The sequence below is a fragment of the Ptychodera flava genome, chromosome 8 (genome assembly GCF_041260155.1).
Source record: "Ptychodera flava strain L36383 chromosome 8, AS_Pfla_20210202, whole genome shotgun sequence".
NCBI classification, from domain to species: Eukaryota; Metazoa; Hemichordata; class Enteropneusta; family Ptychoderidae; genus Ptychodera; species Ptychodera flava.
This window is the reverse complement of record NC_091935.1, coordinates 35,895,604-35,919,826: the sequence shown is the minus strand read 5'-3', so window position 1 is coordinate 35,919,826 and position 24,223 is coordinate 35,895,604. Positions and strand designations below refer to the sequence as shown.

Sequence of the window (24,223 nt, the reverse complement as noted above, 5' to 3'; positions counted from 1 at the left end):
AGATATTACATGTCAAATTTCAGTCGAATCTGTTTGTTGGTTCTGGAGAAGAAAATTTTTAAAGATTAAATCACGATTTTAGCAAAATCCAATATGGCGGCCAAACCACGTGACCGATCAAAATGCGTTTCGCAAACTTGAAAGAGATCACACTTAAGATGTTACATGTCAAATTTCAGTCGAATCAGTGTGTTGGTTCTAGAGAAGAAGATTTTTAAAGATTAAATCTCGATTTTCGCAAAAATCCAATATGGTGGCCAGACCACGTGACCGATCAAAACGCCTTTCGCAAACTTGAAAGAGATCACACTTAAGATGTTACGTGTCAAATTTCAGTCGAATCGGTGTGTTGGTTCTAGAGAAGAAGATTTTTGAAGATTAAATCACGATTTTCTCAAAATCCAATATGGCGGCCAAACCATGTGGACCGATCAAAACGCCTTTCGCAAACTTGAAAGAGAATACACTTAAGATGTACATGTGAAATTTCAGTCGAATCGGTGTTTTGGTTCTGGAGAAGAAGATTTTTAAAGATTAAATGGGTATTTTTCAAAAATCCAATATGGCGGCCAAGGTCACGTGACCGCATGCGATTTTATTGGCAAATTCTCAAGACCTTAGGCCATGCTTGCTATACAAAAAATTTCAAATCGACTAGACCCCTGGGTATTCTGGAGAAGCCATTTCTAGGTTTTTGGGAAATCCAATATGGCCGCCAGGTCACGTGACCAATGAAAATTTCAAAGGTCAGGTGCACGAGTACTAATTGATACCAATAAGTCCTGCAAGTTTGAGAAGTTTTCGTTCAGCCGTTTAAGAGATCTAGGTTGACAAAGAAACGGCAGAAGAAGAAGAAGAAGAGGAATTAAAGCTGCAAGCAGCGTTGGCGGGGCCCAAGCGGTTTACATGGTTGAAATATCTTGCACTAATGATATTATGTGCAAAATTCGAGCTTCAAAAAGTAGGATTTTGAACATCATCGAATAGTTACTGTATGTTTCACTTGGAATTTAATTTTTACGGAAAATCCAATATGGCGGCCAAACCACGTGACTGATCAAAACGCATTTTGCAAACTTGAAACACATCACACTTAAGATGGTATATGCAAAATTTCAGTCAAATCGGTGTTTGTTAAGGAGAAGAAGATTTTAAAGATTAAATCACAATTTTCGAAAAATCCAATATGGCGGCCAAACCACGAGACCGATCAAAACGCCTTTCGCAAACTTGAAAGAGATCACACTTAAGATGTTACATGTCAAATTTCAGTCGAATCTGTGTGTTGGTTCTGGAGAAGAAGATTTTTAGAGATTAAATCACAATTTTCTCAAAATCCAATATGGCGGCCAGACCACGTGACCGATATAAACGCCTTTCGCAAATTTGAAAGAGATCACACTTAAGATGTTACATGTCAAATTTCAGTCGAATCTGTTTGTTGGTTCTGGAGAAGAAAATTTTTAAAGATTAAATCACGATTTAGCAAAATCCAATATGGCGGCCAAACCACGTGACCGATCAAAATGCGTTTCGCAAACTTGAAACACATCACACTTAAGATGTTACATGTCAAATTTCAGTCGAATCAGTGTGTTGGTTCTAGAGAAGAAGATTTTTAAAGATTAAATCACGATTTTCGCAAAAATCCAATATGGCGGCCAGACCACGTGACCGATCAAAACGCCCTTCGCAAACTTGAAAGAGATCACACTTAAGATGTTAAATGTGAAATTTCAGTCGAATCAGTGTGTTGGTTCTAGAGAAGAAGATTTTAAAGATTAAATCACGATTTTCGCAAAAATCCAATATGGCGGCCAGACCACGTGACCAATCAAAACGCCTTTCGCAAACTTGAAAGAGATCACACTTAAGATGTTAAATGTGAAATTTCAGTCCAATCGGCGTTTTGGTTCTGGAGAAGAAGATTTTTGAAGATTAAATGGGTATTTTTCAAAAATCCAATATGGCGGCCAAGGTCACGTGACCGCATGCGATTTTATTGGCAAATTCTTAAGACCTTAGGCCCTGCTTGCTATGCAAAAAAATTCAAATCGACTAGACCCCTGGGTATTCTGGAGAAGCCATTTGTAGGTTTTTAGAAAATCCAATATGGCCGCCATGTCACGTGACCAATGAAAATTTCAAGGGTCAGGTGCACGAGTACTAATTGACAGCAATAAGTCCTGCAAGTTTGAGAAGTTTTCGTTCAGCCGTTTAAGAGATCTAGGTTGACAAAGAAACGGCAGAAGAAGAAGAAGAAGAGGAAGAAGAAATAGTAGAACTCGAGCAATAACAATAGGGGCCCAGCCGGTCGGCTTGGGCCCCTAAGAAGAAATAGTAGAACTCGAGCAATAACAATAGGGCCCAGCCGGTCGGCTTGGGCCCCTAATTAAAGCTGCAAGCAGCGTTGGCGGGGCCCAAGCGGTTAACATGGTTGAAAATCTTGCACTAATGATATTATGTGCAAAATTCGAGCTTGAAAAAGTAGGATTTTGAACATCATCTACTGGTTACTGTACGTTTCACTTGGAACTTTATATTTTACGGAAAATCCAATATGGCGGCCAAACCACGTGACCGATCAAAACGCCTTTCGCAAACTTGAAAGAGATCACACTTAAGATGTTACATGTCAAATTTCAGTCGAATAGGTTTGTTGGTTCTGGAGGAGAAGATTCTTAGAGATTAAATCACGATTTTCGCAAAATGCAATATGGCGGCCAAATCACGCGACCGATCGAAAGCTTTTTCGCAAACTTGAAAGAGATCACTATAAGGATGACATGAGTAAAATTTCAGCTCAAACGGTATTTGGTTCTTGAGAAGAAGTTTTTGAATGATTAAATTGCCATTTTCGCAAAATCCAATATGGCGGCCAAATCACGTGACCGATCCAAATGTTATTCGCAAACTTGAAAGAGATCACTCTAAGGATGACAATGAGTAAAATTTCAGCTAAAACAGTGTTTTGGTTCTTGAGAAGAAGATTTTAATGATTCAATGGGTATTTTAAAAAATCCAATATGGCGGCCAAAACACGTGACCGATCGAAATCTTTTTCGCAAATTTGAAAGAGATCACTCTAAGGATGACATGAGTAGAATTTCAGCTCAAACAGTGTTTTGGTTCTTGAGTAGAAGATTTTTGAAGATTAAATTGCGATTTTTGCAAAATCCAATATGGCCGCCAAATCACGTGATCGATCGAAATGTTATTTGCAAACATGAAAGAGATCACTCTAAGGATGACATGAGTAAAATTCAGTTCAAACGGTGTTTTGGTTCTTGAGAAGAAGATTTTTGAAGATTAAATTGCGATTTTTGCAAAATCCAAGATGGCGGCCAAATCACGTGACCGATTGAAATGTTATTTGCAAACTTGAAAGAGATCACTCTAAGGATGACAAGAGTAAAATTTCAGTTCAAACGGTGTTTTGGTTCTTGAGAAGAAGATTTTTGAAGATTAAATTGCGATTTTGGCAAAATCCAAGATGGCGGCCAAATCACGTGACCGATCCAAATGTCTTTTGCAAACTTGAAAGAGATCAATCTAAGGATGACATGAGTAAATTTCAGCTAAATCGGTGTTTTGGTTTTGGAGAAGAAGATTTTTAAAGATTAAATGGATATTTTTTGAAAATCCAATATGGCGGCCAAGGTCACGTGACCGCACGCGATTTTATTTGCAAAATGTGAAGACCTTAGGCCATGCTTGCTGAACAAAAAATTTAAACTTACTAGACCCCTAGGTATTCTGGAGAAGCCATTTTTAGGTTTTTGGAAAATCCAATATGGCCGCCAGGTCACGTGACCAATGAAAATTTCAAGGGTCAGGTGCACGAGTACTAATTGACACCAATAAGACCTGCAAGTTTGAGAAGTTTCCGTTGCGCCGTTTAAGAGATCTAGGTTGACAAAGAAACGGCAGAAGAAGAAGAAGAAGAAGAAGAAGAGGAAGAAATAGTGGAACTCCAGCAATAACAATAGGGGCCCAGCCGGTCGGCTTGGGCCCCTAAAGAAGAGGAAGTAGTAGAACTTGAGCAATAACAATAGGGTCCCAGCCGGTCGGCTTGGGCCCGTAATTAAGTAATTACCTTGATAATTACTTGTGTAAGTCATGTGTGTCGTGGAAAGCTCAAAAAAGTATTTTATGCTGACTATGATATCCTAATTTATTTATTTTGTCAACTTATAGTGCAGAAACATCGATCAAAAGATCCATTTTACCCAGTTTAATTTGTATGGATATGAATTATAAATTTGGCAAAATAATTAGGAAGTATGGCATTTGTTTGCTAATGTCATTTATGAAATAATTATTAAATATGAATTGAAAAATGTTTTTCATCGAAATAACATTCATTCATTATTTCTTAATTGAACGGAATGTTCTTTCTGTGTTATGAAATGCATTGGAAATTGTCAGAATGAGGTAGTGTGTTAGTGAGCTGAATACAAAAGTTTTGTTTCAATTGTCAATTGAAAACAGGAATCAATGATTTATCATGTATGAAGGTAAATTTTGTCATTTATAAATTGTAATATCCTAATAGTTTTCAGCCGGGGGTAAGTTGGCAAGCAATGTAAATGGTAGAGTCAGTGTTTTGATAAGAAAGACATTATCAGTGACACTATACGCATTGATTCTTGTCAAATCTCATTTGTCTGCAGAGATGATAAATTGCAATGTAAATCCATTACTCGGTAACTCACTGTATTTTGAGAGCAACCGATCCTGTGCCATAGACAGGTCTCAGTGTGCTCTGAGGGGGAAAAGACATTATGAATCTAATACTGAGTCTGAACTTCCTTCGTCGATTTGTCTGGAAGGATGGGCGAAAATTCAAATTTCAACATTTGTTCATATTGTCATCTGCAAATTTTTTTCACCTGAAAGCAGACTAGGTGCTTGCAATATTTAATTTCCAAGAAAACTGCTTCAAAATTATAGCTTTGGTATCAACATAGTGAGCATAATTAATTCATGTAGACATAAAATATTGTGTGCAAATAAATACATGCAAATACGATCCCGTACAGAGGTGATAATACATGTAAGTTGTCAGTCTACAAAAACCTTTACAGTTGCATTGTAAAAGCTTTCTCAATGCACACATAAATATATACTTATTGGAAAAGGAATGCCAGTAACATCACAGAATGGCACTTTGATGGCACCTGTACATGTATGCCAGAAGCAGTGACGATTTATCATCCAGAAATTCAAAATTATTGTTATTTATATTCATCTAAATATTGTGATAAATCTATCCCAAGTGTCGCACATGTGTTACATTTAGTCAGTTGAGCAACTGTACTGTTGAGTACGATAGTAGCGTTGAATGAAATTATTTGCACACTTTGTCAATAGTTACTGGATCCTTTGCAAGTATATAACGCACAATTCGGGGGCAGATGAATATTCCACATTGATAAAGAATTATTAGCATAAAATTTCAATACCGAAACAATGCTCAATAATATAATTTGCATAAATTAATACTAATCTGCCTGTATCTTGCACTAATAGTTTGCAAGTGTTTGAACTCACACAGTGCTCATTGTCCTCAAAATGAATGATATTCTGTGTTCAGAGTATCACGACTTCTCGTAACTTTTAAATGACTACATTTTATAGTTTTACCATAAAACATTTCAAAGGACATTTACTTCAAGATTATATGGTGCATTGGAAGAATAGATAGTCTCAAGAGAAATAGCATGAAAAATAACAATGAGAAATGTACATGTAATGACTTATCTGATACTAATGTTGTGAATTCTGTCAATTAAAATTGTTCAAGGTACATGTACTGTACATCATTGATGCTATATCCAAATGCAGTACCTGGTGTTTCATTTCTCATACTATGACCTTGTGTGTTAGGAAGTAAATTCCAGACTTTTATATCTTGATTGTTGTTGTGCCTCATTGTCCATTTTGTCTTCAGCATCTCCAAGTAAACATGACCAAAATCTGTTGAAAGTTTTGTGTTGATGTCACAGTGTGGAAATTGACTTTGGCAACTTAGAGGGGCAGATAATCTATTTGTTCCATTAAATTGTATTTTAATGCTTGCATTCAATCAGTGTGTTCAGCATAGAGTATCCTGTATTGCATCCACCTGGGTTGGTCTTTTTTCTCTCCTTTCTCTGTTGTACTTGAACCTGAAGTTATTGTACAGAATAAACAGACTCTGAGAAGAGCCTTGGAAATGGGTTGATGAGTGGAAATGATAGTTGTTTAAGTTCAGTAAAATCTATAAAAACTAATAGCATCTGTCAATTGTGCTTTAAAAAGGTTAATGTTTATTATGATTGAATGTATAGTTTTATAAAAATCCATCAACGTTTTTAAATCGTGCACTGTAGCTGTACGGCATTTGGATATACATGTATACTCATAATTTTTCAGTGGTATACTTGCACATGAATGTCATAGTGCAGTCTGTGTAGGCAATATGGTCTCTGTGTCACCACTGTGCTATGTATTTTTCAAGTGTCTTCATGTCAGTGAAAAAAACTGCAACCATGTCATCAGCAACAGGTATCGACAACTCCTAAAAGAAATGGATCAAGTGGGGGACTATGTCATTATATGATGACTAGTTAATTCATTCATCTGATATCTTTCAGGAATATTCATAATATTTGTCACTATGGTTGTACACGTGAACTGAAGATACCCTTCAACTCCAAATATTGTCATAACTTTTGGCTTACTGATTTTGTCATTTTAAAGGTAACAAAAAATTGTCAGCAGGGTCATAAATATTTATATTCAACAACTACAGTTTGAAAAAATCTTTCAATTGTGATAGAAATTGAGTAATATTTATTATTGTTTGTATGTCTGTTATGACTTTGGATTGAATTCAGAGCAAAATGATCAAATCTATGATACCTTGTTGCATATATCCTTGGAGTGGATTTCTTCAACAGTGTGGGGTTTCATGGTTGCCAAGGTGACATTTCTTCAGATAGCGCTGAGAAAACATTAATTTCTTGTCCTTCAAAGTTGTGCGTTTCAGTTACAAATGGAGATGGCAGATTTTCCATTTAATAAGCCAGTATTTGTATGTGAAGTGGATGTTTACATTATATCCATGTGTGTTTGATATGCAATCCATCTGTCAAATGTGATGTGTTTGTATACACAATTCACATATATGCCATATATTACTTATGCTATCAGGTATCAAAAGTAATGGCAAACTTGTAAGAATGCAGTCTGCTTTGCGATTAAATAATTGCTACGATTCCTGAATATTGCCCGTGGGCAGTAACCTAGTTATATTGGTGCAGCGTTAAATCAGTGAATGTATGATATATTTTTAATACACAACAATATGTCTGATACCCTTTCCTGTAAAAAACTTGATTTCAGTTTATAGATGATAGAGAGTAAATTTTGTACAGAGGAAAATATATGTACCACTCTCCAAATGAATGATTGTCTTTTTGTATCTACCGGTTTGCTGAGATTAATGCATAATTTACTCATGAATTGATGAAAGTTCTCTCTTCATTTGAGGAGGAAGGATTGTGGACTGAACTGTTTGAGTGCCAAAGTCAATTTTTGTCACATTTTATAGAATATATACAAGTTCAATATTTTTTTCAGATTTTTGCCAAAATTTTGAAAAAAATCTGTAGGTGATGAAATTTGATGTCCACTTGGTCCAAAATTATCTAAAAAATTACAGAAAACATCTTAAAAATTGGTTAAATGTTGCACTGAATTTTTGGTGGGAAAAAATTACAGCGCTCGAAGGGTTAAGTAAATTAAGGTTTGTAGAAATTAAATTGGAAATTCGACTCTGTAACAGTTGAAGTCACTGATTGTGTGTTTGCTTGCATTTCAGTTTTATGGCTACTTATCACAGCAACAGAATATGATGCAAGATTACATCAGGACATCCACCTATCAGAAAGCAATGCTTCAAAACCATGAAGATTTCAGAGATAAGGTATTACTAAAGAGTACAGGAAAGACCATGTACAGCATACGTCCAAACCACCATCCATCTGCCACCATGTAAACATTTCAGGCTGTAAAAGTTTACGCTACCTCAATTCTCTTCTGACCAAGCCGTACGTTATTGAACACCTGTCTATGCCCAAGGCACCTTTCAGAATTTGCTATTTTCATGTTCAAAATAACTCAGTTGTAATTCAGTCAATTTTTTTGTCAATTATTTAACTACTGATACGACTACGTGTTCAACATCTAGCATTCTAATTGAAATAGAACTTGTGAATTTGAATGAAATGCAGATTCATATGAAATTTTTGGGCTAAATTTAACCTTGAAGGTGCAGAAAGTAACCTTCTTGCAGAAAGAATATTCAACAAGTGCTGCTTTTTTCCAGTTTATAATATCGAGCATTCTCGTATTAATGCTATAAATCAGGCCGCTTCCAAGGATTTTGAATAGTATGTATAAAAGAACATTTCAAAAATAATTTTACAAAGTGGAGATGTTTGTTGATAAAGCATATGCCATAATATTTGTCATTATAGATAGACATGTTTTCACAACAACATGTACCCACTGGTACATTGAAATAAATCCAATGTGTGCACACCGTGCTGCAAGACTCCCTTCTGTAATCCTTCCAGAGTTGGAATTCATGTCTGTATAACAATCTTTTTCTGTTTTGTACGTATGTAGGTCATTCTGGATGTTGGTGCGGGTACAGGTATTCTGTCATTCTTTGCCATCCAGGCCGGTGCAAGAAAGGCATACGCTATAGAGGCCAGTTCTATGGCTACCCACGCAGAGGTCAGTTCATATTGTGAAATATGTACCGGACAAACATGTTATTCGTAGACAGTCGGTCAATATCCTCATTGAGCAAACACAATACTCCGCAAGTCCAAGCATGATGTAAACAGTAAATGCACAACATTTGTTACTCTGATTGTAAATATTTTGATTTTTAAAGACCACCAGCTATTCAAATTTTAAAAAATCAAGTTTTCAAGATCAACTTGCTATGTTTCAAATTCAGAAACCATTTTCACAACTTTTTTCAGCGTATTTGACATGGATTGAATTTCCTGTACTTCTCAATTTCTTGCAGGTATTAGTTCATAGTAATAAACTTAGTGGTAGAATTGTCATTTTGCCGGGAATGGTGGAAGAAGTAGCTATCCCGGAACAAGTGGATATGATTATATCGGAACCCATGGGATACATGCTCCTTAACGAGAGAATGCTAGAAAGTTATTTACATGCCAAGAAGTGGCTGAAACCAGGAGGTGAGATAGAACAAGGGAAATGATCTAGAAGGGATGTTTGATTTCTATGGCGGATTAGTCTAGTATCTGGCTGGTCATTTTGGCATTAGTAAAGCCCTGCATTAATTGGCTAGACACTAGACCAGTGGCATATGTACATGTACCGGTACATGATCTTCTTTGAGGTGACAAATGTAAAAAGTTTGATGTGTGTTGTGGTTAAAAAGTTCTGTGTTTTCATCAAGACTTGCTGTAGTATTCTGTGTGTAGTAAAAACAATATGATCATCAGATGTAGAGATCCAAGCTTGATAGTCTTTGTCTTGAATGCATCATTTGCCTTTTACGTATGCTGTCAAATGCAAGACAAATCTGATACAATTGTAAGGGAATACGATGGATGAAGCAAAGAGGAAGTGACCCAGCCAATTCCCAATCAGATTGGTGTCTTAGACAATTACGGGAAGTTGCCGTAAGGAAAAGACATGACATTGCCAATATTAATGTTTTACTTGATGGTGTAGCCTCAGGTGCTTGGAGTGTTCAGTGTGCATTAATGTACAAAAGTGAAAGGTATGACATGGTTTAGCACTCTGGGGTCATAAAGCCAATAATGTTTGCAGTATATCAGTGCATACGGTCAAGTAAACACAGTGATCCATAGATAAATACCTCAGACATTATTGTCCAAGTTTGACACATTCTTGTAGTGATTTAGTTCCTTTCTCGACCAAAAACTCCTGCTTACCCACAATCCACTGCTCTTGTATTATACCTTTGCAACATCTGTGGAAACTTGTCTCCAGCAGGTTTTTGAGCAGAAACTGTGACTAAATCCTGGTTGGCACTTTTCAAAGTTGGGCGTTAAACACAAGAGGTAGACAAACATAAATGTCATACTGTATAAGGGGTTCACTGTCAAGACGGCAAACTATATAATACCTTTCCTTTTTGCTGTGTACATTATATTGGACACTCCAAGCACTTGGGTGTAGCTGTCGTGTTTGAAATACATTTTACAGTTCCTATTTTTCATGTGTTAATCTTACAGGTAAAATGTTTCCAAGTCTTGGAGACCTCCACATAGCTCCATTCACTGATGAAGCATTATACATGGAACAGTTTACCAAAGCCAATTTCTGGTACGTCATTCCAAATACGATGTTACACCTTTTCCTGGCAGGTCTACCTGCCATCCTACCAAATCAGTGAAACCAATGTCGTGTCTGTCAAATACAAGAATATAATGTACTTTTTAGCTTGGCAGTTTGAGCAGCCCTGAAAGACTATGTAACCATAATGCGTGCCTTTGGGCTTTTCTAGCTATTATATACAAAATAGACATCATTTGGCATCCTTTTATTCCAACTATTCAGCATGAATAGGAGGGAATATTGTATTCCTAGTCATGTTTGGGAAAGTGTGTCCCAGTGTTTGAGTTGGTTTGTTTTCAATCTGGTTATGTACAGTTTCCTATAACCTATACACCTTTACTTAGACATCTCAGAAAAAGGCCAACTTTCACACATATGCTATACCTTGGTGTTCAGTTCCAATGGGACATAACCCTTAACAGGAGAAAGAATGCATAGATACAGCTTTCATTGGTGTGTCTCTGCCATATGAAGGCCCCTTCCTCAGCTGTTTGTACAATATGTCTAAACTAAACTTCTCTCTTCTTTGGCACAGTGACATAGTGTCTTGCTTACATGTATGCATATTATTTATGATTGACAGTGGTCCAGTTTATATTACTGAGAGACACACATTGGGCTTCATTATTTCAAAAATACATTATTACAGAAATCCCTGCATCTCTGTTCACTGAGTTGTTCAATACACTTTGGTTGACATTTACATGCGTATGCAAGGACTTTAGTTCTAATTTCTTCCAAGCCATCATTTGGAATGTCAGATGAATTACCATCATATTCACCCAAAGAACAGCATTTTGTGTCAAACATTCTCATAATGGCTAAACTGTCAAGATAAGCTGAGCCATATTTCTTCCCAAGCTTTTAGAACGTAGATACATGATACTTGAAACTTGTTAACTTTTCAACAGTCACTAACGTTGTCACTGGGCTTGGGAACATTATAATATAGGTGAGTTATCACTCTTTATGACAATAATCCCAATCCTATGATTGATTTATAGATGTTGATATTTTTACGATTGCAGGTACCAACAATCATTTCACGGTGTTGACTTGTCAAGCCTCAGAAATGCTGCACTACAGGAATGTTTTAGGCAACCAATAGTGGTGAGTAGACCCACTCCTACAATCTCCCTGATTTGCCTCAACTCTTTCACCACCCTGGATATAGTTTGATATGGTTAAACCATTGTTTGCAGATCCTTGGTTGAAATGCCAGATGTCTGTACATGTTTTGTTTACTGTTAATGGTTTCATAGCACTTTCTCCAGGGTATGTACACGTGTAGAAAGCCCTTGAAAGTCCCTGAATTTTAAAACCTCTTGGAAAGTCCTGGAAAAGTCCTTGGAAATGAAATTGAGTCCTTGAAAGTCCAGGGAGATTGATAATCCAACGACAAATTTTCAAAAATTACAAGATAATCAGTTGTGATATTATAAAAATGATATGCAAAATTATGTATACAAATGATATCATGAAAATGCTATTTTGGACCTCAAAAATGATCCTTGAAAATTGCTAAAAACGTCTTTGAAAATTCTTGAATTTTAAGTAACTTTGAGTGATGGACCCTATTTCTCCCTAATTCTTTTGTTTTATAAGTCATTACAATGTTTTCAGCGTAATTAGGTGAGATTTTAACCAATTGCAAATGATTGAAAGATCAAGTATGCATGTCACCAGCTTTTTAAGTTATTACCAATAAATAGATGAATACGTTAATTGATTTTCATACAAAAAATTCTCTCTCCACAGGTCTTAGCTCATTCCCCTTTTTATATATAAACTGCTGTGAGGAATTTTTTTCTATGAATAAAAAAATCTATCTTGTCATCGAATTTAACTGCCTGTATGTGCATGGTATTGTAATAGCACCATTTGTTTGACTCAGAGGTATAATATCATCTTTGAAACTTGAATACGATGCCATAGCCATCAACAATTGCATTGCAATAGGAAGCGAAACCGAAAAATCATCAAATTTGATTCCATATCCTGTGTTTTTAATATTTTTTATCAGGACACATTTGACATCCGAATTTGCTTGGCAAGGTCCTTTAAGTACACCATAGACTTCCAGACAACCAATGAAAAAGACCTGTATAGGTTGGATGTTCCAGTTTCATTCACCATCACCAATTCCGGCACCGTGCATGGTCTGGCTTTCTGGTTTGATGTGGCATTTGTTGGAAGCATGTAAGTAGCAAGTGTTCAGATACTGTTGTTGTTTCAAAAGTCTGATGTTTTTATCATTGGTTGTATGTGGAAATTACCTTACACTGCCCAGACCAACCCGTATACCTTCTGCATCATGATCCAAATATATTTTGCCTGTCAGTGCGGCCATTATTTGCATATAATGCATCAACATACAATAATGCAATAAATTTTTGAAAACCGGGGAGAGTGACAAAAGTATCGTTACAATAAATATAATTATGTTGTTAACATATTAAAAATCTGTGTATATTTTTGTCACATAGAGTAGCCAAGCCAAGCTTTAGTCCCTGTTCAATACAAAATATATAAAGCAATATCAATTTATGCCGCCGCAATTACACAGGTTTGTGCATGTGTTCCATAAAATAGTAGGGTAATTTATAGATAGTGACATATGGCCAAACATCTGTTTTAGATGTATTTAATGTTTTGGTTTCGAGATTGGTAATTGTCATACCATGGTAAAGTTATTTACAAAATTCAAAATGCAAGGTCGGATACTGTTAAACCATACGTGTTGGCAGGGATTTACCGGTATTTTCACTATTTTGATGTTACAGACATTTTCACTGGGATTTAAATTCACTGAATTCACTGCATTTGCGAGTAAAACAATAAAATGTATTGTTATTTAGGATGTCCATCAGCATTTATTTCAGCAAATTTCAGCCAGCAGCCAAAGTAGTGAAATTAAATCCCAGAGAAAAAAATTAATGTTTGTACTAGTATTAGACAATGGTAGTAACAGGAAGTCTTTTATTAGAAGTTTCAGTGTTTTGCCTTTTTTAGATAAATGAAAAAAAGATAAAAATTATAGAGACGGCCATCTTTATTCGTTTTTAAAAGTGATAATACTCTGTTGATTATTTATTAATGTACAGTTTGCAGTACTTGTACAGTGTGGGTACAGACAACTGGCTCTCATCAGATGCAAGCCAGTGTGTGCTTTAAAAATGAGAATCATGTTTACTAATACGGCCACAGTGTTGTGTAAACATACCCCATTGCTTGTGTACACACTGCAGTCACTTATTGCGCACACAAACCCAAATAAAATGCTGCATATAGATAAACCGTTTCCACACGTACCAGTACACATGTACATACGCGTACAGCATACAGAAACACCAGCACAGGCAGCAGGTGTAACGTGGTGTATCATATTCCTGTTGCCTGCAGACAATTTTAATAGGGAAGTCATAATGAAGTTGATTCCTGACCTAGAAATAGACTTTAACGAGAATTAACAAATGTTGGATTTCAAGAAGAGTGATTATGTCTATTTTGAGTCAGCATAGATGAGAGAAATTGCCTTTTTCTGATATAAAGGAGCAGATGTGTACAAGGCAACTACTGAACTGAAGCAAGCTTTTACAAAGATTATATTCGTACATGCAACAAAAAAAAAACCAAATAAAAAAACAAAAAGAAGATTTTCAAAAAGATTGTAATCATGAATGTAAAAAAAGCTGAAAATGCTTTGTTTTAAAAAATATTTTCAAAATGTGGTATGTGGTTTGAATTTAAAAAAGAAAAATGAATAATTATACAATTGTAAAAATGTAGACAAAATAGAATATATTTTTCAAAGGATGCCAAGTTGAAAAGTTGTCATAAGTCACATTTTAACATGCAGTTTATTACAAATTAAGCCATCTGTTATTTCAAAAACAAATCCTGTACTTGAAGTTTTGAATGTACCAGATATCTGTCAAAATATATTTGAAAAATTTTCTGTATATTATTTACCAAATTTGATTTCTGTAGATCTTGGCAAGAAATTGGGCAACAGAACCTTTCTGGGGAAAACGGTCCATCTCTGCCACATGTTGTTTCTCGCTAATTGAGGAAGTGCATTTGTATTCAGTAGATAGTGTGTGGCGTCTGGTTATCAATCATTAATAAATGCATATCTGAGTTGTGCATGATGGTGCTACCATCCAAGCATTGCCGTGAAAAAATAAAAGACAACTGCCAGCTGTTGCATTCTATATAACAATGGTGTGCAACTGTGTGTATTAAACTTTACCATAAATGCATGTCAACAACTTTCACATTTAAAGTGGAATACGTAAGAGTGGCAGAAATGTTAGCTTTTCAAAATTTCTGTAAAATTCATGCGGTGCTGCCCTGGGGAATTGTGCATAATTGTTATCACCTGAAAAAAAACATATAAACTGGTATGTGAGGGTTTCCTATTTTTAGCTATTTTTCATTGCCTGTTTGAACAGCGATATGAATAACTATTTTCCATTGGGGTGGTGTCTGAAAAAAAATATTTTCTGCAGTGCAGTGTCGATGACCTTACAACAATCCTGAGTGAAATAATAGAATACGAGAATTCATTCCTCCAACTTTAAACCTTGAAATGAGACAGTGTTCTACATCATAACAAAGTATGGTTTCAGGTAATATGATTTCTGAACTTAAAGTTTGACACTTTTACTCAAATTTTACACAAGAACACTTCAATCTATTCTCTCTCATAATCAAGAACAAAAATCTAGGGTCACTGGCCGGGCAAAGTGTGTGGTTGGAAAAAAAAATTATGTAGACTTTACCTATATATTCAATTAAAAATGGCCATTATTCCCCGTCTTAACTCTGTGGGGAAAATCAAATTTTCCCATGTTATGAAAACAAGATACTAAAAAAATCATTTACATCACTAGCTTTGTAAAACGTGTCCACGCAAGCAAATAGACCACAGAAGCAGTGTAAAAATTAAACAGTCTGACAAACCGTCCCGAGGCATTTTCTTGCTCAATAGTAAAATTATTAAAAAGAAAAATTTAGCTATTTCTGCTGAAATTACTTGTACAAAAAGTATTAAATTGATCACAGTCTCAAGTTCAGAGTACAGGTATATAAATAGCATTTTGAGAGTTCAATATGACATTACTTTGACAGGTTTAGTGTTTTATTTATGTCCGATGTTAATATCAAACCATCACCTGCATATCTGTGTACTGGTCTGTTATCCTGCACCTTAAAAATAGAAATTTAATATCTACAATTTTTACCCATTAGTTACAGCGTTCATTACATGATTCAGTTGAAGACGCTGTTCAATATTTAGCAAATAATAGTAAACAAATAAATTAATATATACATTCAAACATACATGCATACATACAAAAAATAAATAAATGAATAAATAAATAAATAAATAAATAAATAAGTAAATAGATTTGTTAAAGTGTGTTTTAAAGTTGTGTGATCCCTATTAATGTAGTGATAAAATATTTGTTTGAATCACAATGTTTTTGTGTGAGAGAGTGTAATTGTGAGATGGCCCCTGTGTATGTGAAAGATTCATTGCTAATAGTCACCATAGCTAAAGACAAGGTCATTAACGAAATGTCCCAAGGTGAAACTCTTTACTTTGAGTCAGAGTATCAGAGACAAGGACTCAACTCATCAGTGTCAATCATGTATTGGTCAAACATCTCTGTGTATTTCCTTGTTTCAGTAATTTTACCATTCAATGGTTTTATCTTGATTTTGTCAGTGCTGATAGATATTAGCATGTCTGTCAGCACATCTTATTGTTATTAGTCCCCACGGACACCGTCCGGGGGGACTTATAGGTTTGGTCATGTCCGTGCGTGCGTCCGTGCGTGCGTGCGTGCGTGCGTGCGTGCGTGCGTGCGTGTGTGTCCGTCCGTCCGTTCACGCAGATATCTCAGAGATGCAAGAAGCGATTTCATTCAAACTTGGTACAAGGATTACTACATATGTCATACAGATGCACGTCTATTTGTTTTGTGATACGATCCAATATGGCCGCCAGGCGGCTATTTTATTACGATTTTTTCATGTACAGAGCCATAACTCAGACATGTTTCAACCGATTTTATTCAAAGTTGGTACAAGGACATTGACCAATGTCATAGATATGCACGTCAATTTGTTTTGTGATACGATCCAATATGGCCGCCATGCGGCCATTTTATTACTATTTTTTCATGTATAGAGCCATAACTCAGACATGTTTCAACCGATTTTATTCAAAGTTGGTACAAGGACATTGACTAATGTCATAGATATGCACGTCAATTTGTTTTGTGATACAATCCAATATGGCCGCCAGGCGGCCATTTTATTACGATTTTTTCATGTATAGAGCCATATCTCAGACATGTTTCAACTGATTTTATTCAAAGTTGGTACAAGGACATTGACTAATGTCATAGATATGCACGTCAATTTGTTTTGTGATACGATCCAATATGGCCGCCAGGCGGCCATTTTATTACGATTTTTTCATGTACAGAGCCATAACTCAGACATGTTTCAACCGATTTTATTCAAACTTGGTACAAGGACATTGACCAATGTCATAGATATGCACGTCAATTTGTTTTGTGATACGATCCAATATGGCCGCCAGGCGGCCATTTTATTACGACTTTTTCATGTACAGAGCCATAATACTCTCAGGCATATCTCAACCGATTTTATTCAAAGTTGGTACAAGGACATTAACCTATGTCATACATATGTATGTCAATTTGTTTCATGATATGATCCAATATGGCTGCATGGCAGCCATTTTGTTACAATTTTTTCGTGTCCTTAGCCAAAACTTGGGCATGTCTCAACTTATTTTATTCACCAATTTTAATCATTGTACAAGGACAGTGACCTATGTCATACATATGCACATTGATTTGTTTTGTGGCCATTTTTTCCGATTTTTTCATGTCTGGAACCATAACTCAGACATGTATCAAGCGAATTTATTCAAAGTTGGTACAAGGACATTGACTTATTTATGTATGTCGATTGGTTTCACGAGATGGTCCAATATGGCCACATGGTAGCAATTTTGTTGTGGTTGTTTCATGTCGAGAGCCATAACTCTGGCAAGTCTCAACTGATCTTATTCAAAGTTGGTACATGTACATTGACTTACGTCATACATATACGTGTTGAGTTTTGAAACAGTAAGATCAAATATTGCTGCATGGCGGTGATTTTGTTACAATTTCAAATGTACAGAGCCATAATCAGACATATTTCCACCAGTATCATTCAAAGTTGTACAAGGACATTGACCTACGAGTATTTCATACATATGCTCGTCAATTTGTTTCACGTCATGTAGCAGTAACATGTCAATTATTGAAGTTTTGTAAGTAGGCTGATATGTCAAGAAATATGTACTGCATCAATTCATGAAACTTTATACAGATGATAACTGATGTTAAGCTCACATTGCTTTAACATTGAAAAAGACATTTATCAGTGTCATTTTAATTAATTTGTAATTGCATAAGTAATGAACTTTCCTAATTAGGGTGATATAGCCATAAATTAATACAACGTCAAATGTGATGAAACTTGATACAGATGTTGATCTCATAGTGTTGTAAATACTGCATCAAACTTTATGAAATATGGTACCAGTGATAATCTGTCAAGTGTTAGAATTGTGTGCACAAATGTTTTGCACATCCTGTTGATTAATTCCTAGTTGACTCATTTTCTGAACTTTAGGATGGTGGCCTACATTGGTTTTATGTTTTCATCACCATGGAACTCAGTGTTCTCCCTGAATAAGGTAACAGGGGCGTGGCGCCCTCTTGTAAATTCCGAGCGCCCCCTTGCCAGAAATGAAAAAGATTTATTTTTTGAAAATAAAACAATAAAATGTACGGGGGAAAAAGTTGACAGTGATTTACAAGCAAAATGCGAGCGTGAGCGTCGATCCTGCAGACTGCAAACGTAATTCTCATCGATCTTGCAAATCTCGCGAGTTTGTGATGTCATCCGAGATCATAAGCCCATGTGCAACTCATCGAAGGCAGCCATATTTGCATGGCTCAGTCCGTAACGTTACGTTAGCCACGGTCCCTCCATAGGGACCGTGCATTAGGTAACCGACTTAGCTGAGTAAACATGGCAAGGAGCTGGAGGGTAACCAAGGACAGCAGAGTACACTGAAGTTTTTATAGGAGGTTAGAATTTCGTTTGTGTATTCCTTCCAAAAGCAAAACAACCTAATTTTAGGCTCGGTCGGACTTGTATCAGGATGAGAACACGTGAGTGATATGGTGATAATTTTGCCATCGATGAATAAATGTATGTCTCTAGACTCGCTATGTTTTCGTTTGTAATAAAAGTTATGGAACACTGTTTCAGATCTCTTTTCCTTTGAGTTTTTTGTACGAAAAAAAATCTGAAAAAATGCTCCCCAAACCTGAGTGTTATGGTGATAATTTTGACATCGATGAATAAATGTATGTCTCTCGCTACGTTTTCGTTTTCAAAAAATGAAATCTTCATAATTGAAATCAGTGAACTGTAATAAAAGTTATGGTACACTGTCTCAGATCTCCTTTCCTTTGAGTTTTTTATACGAAAAAAATCTGAAAAAATTCTCCCAAAGTGCCACCAAATAACACCATTTTAATCGCTGTTTTTCAAAAGCTCCAACGGCAGGAGGGGGGACACCCCCCTCCTGACCTCCCCCCGCGACCGCTGGCGCGGTCGCTTGTGGTGCTTCGCACCACATCTTCGCCCTCTTCTCAAAAAATCCTGGGGAGAACACTGGAACTCATTCTTGGCCATTGAGCGTCATCTGTATCAAAGTATTTTTATCACAGACCTAATTAATGAAGAGGACTCTATCCTCTCTGAGGACATGTAATCAAAGTACCCATTAACAAGTGGGGACTGTGTCATCAACGATGACTTGTTATTTCTTCTATGTCCCTGTCTATGAAGTGCAGGTTTTAAATACCAAAATGAATTATATGTTCAGCCATTGCTGCTACTGTTCAGAAGGAATAAGCTAAGAAACTGAGTCCCAGCACTCGGAATACTGTACATGTATCAGTAGGTCGATAAATGCAATGTCTATAAATAAATGATGATTATAATAAGACTTGAGGCAGCCAAAGTCTGCTATCCATATGTACTGTCTCCACAAAAATGAAATTGTGATTGAATGTGGCCCCTAACACGGTTAGAGCAGCTGTGCCTCTGGGAAAAAATCCCAAAACAGAATACAACCTTTTGAGCAAGTTCTTGTGATTTACGTAAGCCGAAATTGAAGTACCTATGATTTAGATTTTTTTTTGTAGAAAACTGAGCCACAAAACAACTTTAAAATGTAGAGAAAAATTTATAGAAGATAATTTTACTTGTATGATGTTTCAAAGTGACTGTCCTTGAATCAAGGCTTTGCCATGCGATCTCTGATATTTATCAGTTTTGTGAGGTATTCCCTTGGGTTTGTGAAGGTTAAGAGGCATGTTAGAACAGCTGTGTTTTCAGACCCTCTGACGCTGTGAACTGTTTTAAGAGCTTCAAACTGAGTGTTAGTGGAATCTCTCTTGAATTACCTTCCATTGATTGGAGATGAAACATGAGTTGGGATTGTCAGTCAGAATTTGAAAATTGTTAACTTGCAATTCCACGACAGATTAACGTCATATGATGTGAAATTTTATGGATAAATTGGTCTGACTGTAATTTAACTCACATTGTCAGAGCGCTGTTTTTTCTGTGCTTATTGATGTCTTAATGGCACGACATAATTATCCTGTAATGATACAGAGCAATGTGGTCTGTCACGTGACAATACAGAATACTTTTGGGATATTAATATACCCATTATTTGAGATAATATTCTTTTATTTTGCTTCAGATATATCAACATGTACATGACCACTCACACTTTATCTTATAATGATATTGTCAGACACATATTTTGCGCAGTACAAGTTAATTGATATTTTTTCAAATTTTGATCATTGTAATTTTACCGTGATGTACCAACAAGAATGTCATTTTCTGTCTCTGTCTAGGTCCACTGTTTACCTGTCCACAGCCCCCACAGAGCCACTCACACATTGGTACCAAGTAAGTATACAGTCCAAGTGACAGGGACTATAACACAGTGCCTCTGACTCTACAAATGCACCTTGACATCAATACTATATACCCAAAAGATGTGAAACATTATCTTTTCTCCATGAAGTAACTTGAAATCAGATTTTCATTTCTCAACACTTGTTTGTGGCTGAATTACAATCCCAAATTATTGATATAATTCGCAACATTATTTTAATCAATGCATCGTAAAGATGACTTATTGGCAAAAATCAGAAGGTATGTCACCAAAATTCCCATCTGTTAACCCTTTGCACCCTGACCCCCTGGTACTCTATGACGTCATCGGACATTTATGTCCGAGCCGGGTACAAAGGGTTAAAGACAACTTGCTCCAATATATGCAACCTGGAGATTTTCTCCTTCACCTGAAGACACTGTCATGGCATTACTGACGCATTGTGACAAACTGCTGTTTCTCATCTAAGGTACGATGCCTACTGCAGACGCCAATCTTTGTCAAGGCTGGTCAGGTGCTCTCAGGAAAAGTCATACTCACCTGTAACAAGAGGCAAGTAGTGATTTCATTATCCTTGACTAATCGAGTGCCAGTTTGTGCAGAATATTCCTTGTTTTGTTACAAGGCACATGTTGCGGTTTATCTTAGAGAAAGATGCGTAAATAAAAAAGAATAACTTGGACTTAACCATGCACAATAGATGAGCCTGGCAATACAAGGGATCCAGCCCAGCGCCTGCATGGAATTCAGAGGGGAATTACACTGTGTTGCCAAACACAAATTGTGCTATGTTGTGAACAGTGTCAATTGATGTGAATATTTATGATGTATTTATTGTGCACACTGTGTACAACATTTGCCAAATACCTGGGTTGAAACAGAAATTTAGCCGGTATCTCCTTTGGTGCATTTACGGAGTCGATAAGAAATGTGATTTTTGTGTGTGATGTGATCCACATGCACAATGTTGCACATGCCAGGACAACACCAAAATTTACTGCATCTGTGAAATGCAACAAGTTTTTTATTTTTATCCACTTGTGTTCTGTCCACCACAGGCAAAGCTATGACATTGACATTGAGGTAGGCATACAAGGTTCCAGTAGCGTGTCAACAAACAGACTGGACCTCAAGAATCCGTTCTTTCGTTACACCGGTGCTGCCCCAGCAGCTCCACCGGGCTACGCAAACACGTCACCTACCGAGAACTACTGGGCTCAGGTGGCTCCGGAACAGAACCCAGTCCCTCTGAATGGTGTGGTGGACAGTAACGGAATACAGCAGAGTACCGGAACTGCTGCCGGGGCAGGTGGTGTTGTCCAGTCCAATCTGGTACCACTAGGTGAGTTCTAAATCAGTGGTACTTATAATTGAGTGGCAATCTGTTTTGTTACGAGGAGTCTTGTTTTGAAAAGAACCTATAATTAAAGAAAAAAATTAATCAAACTTTGTAAAGTGTTTTCAAAAATGTTGTACAATGGCCGGCAAAATCTACTCAATGGGGACTCTGTAGCGACCCTTGCTGCTCAGAAAACAAGGCAATGATGAGCATTTCTCAAGGCAGTGGTTATCTTCTAATGTTTAGGAATTTCCAGCCTCTGAAATAAATTTACCATAAAATAGTTGTTGCAAAGCTTAGGAAGACAAATACTTCGGAGTATGAAGTAAATCACTCCTCATTTTCTGAGAGATGTCATTGTGCATGAAAATTTGATGTGTCAATTCCCTTTTTTTATGCTTCATTGCAGCAGCTTGAAAGGTTTTATCTTATTGGTTGAGTGTTATTGTTTACAGCAACTTAGGGAGTTTAAAACTAAAGCTATTGTGTGTCTGATTGGCTGTTTGGTAATGACTAAATAACAAAAATGATGTCCAGCCAACCAATAAGGTAGAAACTTCCGAGACGCTGCACTTGCACTGCCAGCTTTCGTGCCGTGAAAGAAGGAAACAAAGAGAATACAGAATTGTGATTTTCCTTGACAAATGTAGCATGCCTTATTTTTTATTTTCCTTGCCGTTTACTTTTGCCACCCCATCTTTTCTGTGCATGTTGCTAGTGTATTATGTTGGAACCAAAGTCAATAGCAGTCAACAGCAAGCCTCATCCTCCCAACCAAGTCAAAATCAGTGGTCAGGTCACATGGGACAAACCATACATGCACAAAGTCGCTTGTACAGGGGAGGTAGGTTGGAATGAGTACTTTTTATTTGATTTGAGTGTTAAGTGGGAGGTGTTGCTTGGGCAGGGAGATACCAAATCACAACACGGAAAACAGTGTGAACCATTTATCTCCCTCCAATAATCTGAGAATGTTTTCATTTGCCAAAAATCAAAATTCAGCACTGTTGTTTATCTGATTATGTTGATCACAGGGCATTGTAGCTGGGTGTGCTTGAAATGGTCAGTATGGTAGGTATTTGGGTTGCTTGTGGCAATTCCATCAGGGCTTATGTTTGCAGGCTGTAATAAATTTTGCAACACTCAGTATTTCCTGAAGAAAACCCAGGAAATCTATATTTATATGCAGGCAAACCATGATCTATAATGAACGTTGATATAGATTCATGGTCTGTTGTAGGTTGTGTTGTTGTCGTATCTTTGATGAAGTAAGAGACCTTTCAATCACAGTGAAGGTCAAATTGCACTGTAGCAATGAAAACCGTAACCATGGCACATTCAAACACTGATCAGAACAGCCTCACTTTCTTGAACAACAGGAAATTTATGGGCACTTGTCAACATTTTGCACATTTCCTTGCCATTTTGTGCAGTTTTAGTGTAAATTGGCAATCTTTCTAGTTTCACTCATTTCTAACCCTGTGAACCCTGACCCAATATGACCCATGACATCACATGGGATTTACCTGCCAACCAGGGTTCAAAGGGTCAAGGTTCACTTAGAAAGGATGGCAAGGGATTTCTGGTCTCTGGGTTTAGATTGGGAGGAATTTCTGGTCTCAGAATTCCAATTGAGAAGTGATTTCTGGTCTCAGGGTTTGAGTAGGGAGGGATTTCTTTTCTGAAGGTTTGGATGGGGAGGGATTTCTTGTCTTTGGGTTCAGATGAGATATGATTTCTGGTCTCAGGATTTTGATGGGAAGGGATTTATGGTCTCAGAGTTCCAATGGGGAAGGATTTCTGGTCTAAGGGTTCTGATGGGGAGGGATGTCTGGTCTTGGGGGTTTATCAGGAGCAGGATACAATACAAATGTGTGATTTGTCCCATGTGTGTGTTCCACTGATAGACTGTATTCCCATGCGGATATTAATGAACAGGGCAAGGATGACAGATTGTTTTATTGACCTCTATGTTCTCATATGTTTATTCCATTGGCAAAATCTCTCCAGCAATAAATGCCACAGAAGCAGTCTGGTTTGATTTTGATTTTTGCAACGAGAAAAAAATGAACAAATTGATTATCATTATTCTTCATTATCATAAGTGAGGCCAGAAATATACTGCAAATTCCCCCCCCCCCCCCTCCATTGTACCTTATCATCAGTATGCAGTGATTTTTAAATTTGTGCTTTCCAAAACTGCTTCCTTTGTGTTGCCATGACAGTATGCAAATAAGAATGAATACAATCTGTTAGAGTAAGTAGGAGAGCAACATGTTGAGAAGTTGTATGCATTGTAATAAAGTCATGATGATGTAACTGTCTCTTGAGTTTGTGAACAAAATAAGTGTTTTTGATCCCAGGAATTTTTTTTTCTCATGATGCAGTATTTTTTGGCAGTA

At 36.7% G+C, this 24,223-nt stretch overlaps 1 protein-coding gene across 2 annotated transcripts in view; it reads left to right on the top strand.

Annotated features, from left to right (window-relative positions):
- LOC139139193 (histone-arginine methyltransferase CARM1-like) overlaps positions 1-24,223 on the top strand; it is a 51,189-nt gene that overhangs the window by 21,971 nt on the left and 4,995 nt on the right. The window contains exons 4-13 of one of the 2 annotated variants that reach the window (XM_070708017.1): positions 7,868-7,972; positions 8,677-8,787; positions 9,089-9,266; positions 10,296-10,386; positions 11,427-11,508; positions 12,422-12,597; positions 20,439-20,493; positions 20,952-21,034; positions 21,541-21,824; positions 22,540-22,665. In XM_070708017.1, the coding sequence (XP_070564118.1) occupies positions 7,868-7,972; positions 8,677-8,787; positions 9,089-9,266; positions 10,296-10,386; positions 11,427-11,508; positions 12,422-12,597; positions 20,439-20,493; positions 20,952-21,034; positions 21,541-21,824; positions 22,540-22,665 (1,291 nt within the window). The remainder of the gene's footprint in view (positions 1-7,867; positions 7,973-8,676; positions 8,788-9,088; positions 9,267-10,295; positions 10,387-11,426; positions 11,509-12,421; positions 12,598-20,438; positions 20,494-20,951; positions 21,035-21,540; positions 21,825-22,539; positions 22,666-24,223) is intronic. The other variant, XM_070708018.1, reaches the window with a different exon arrangement.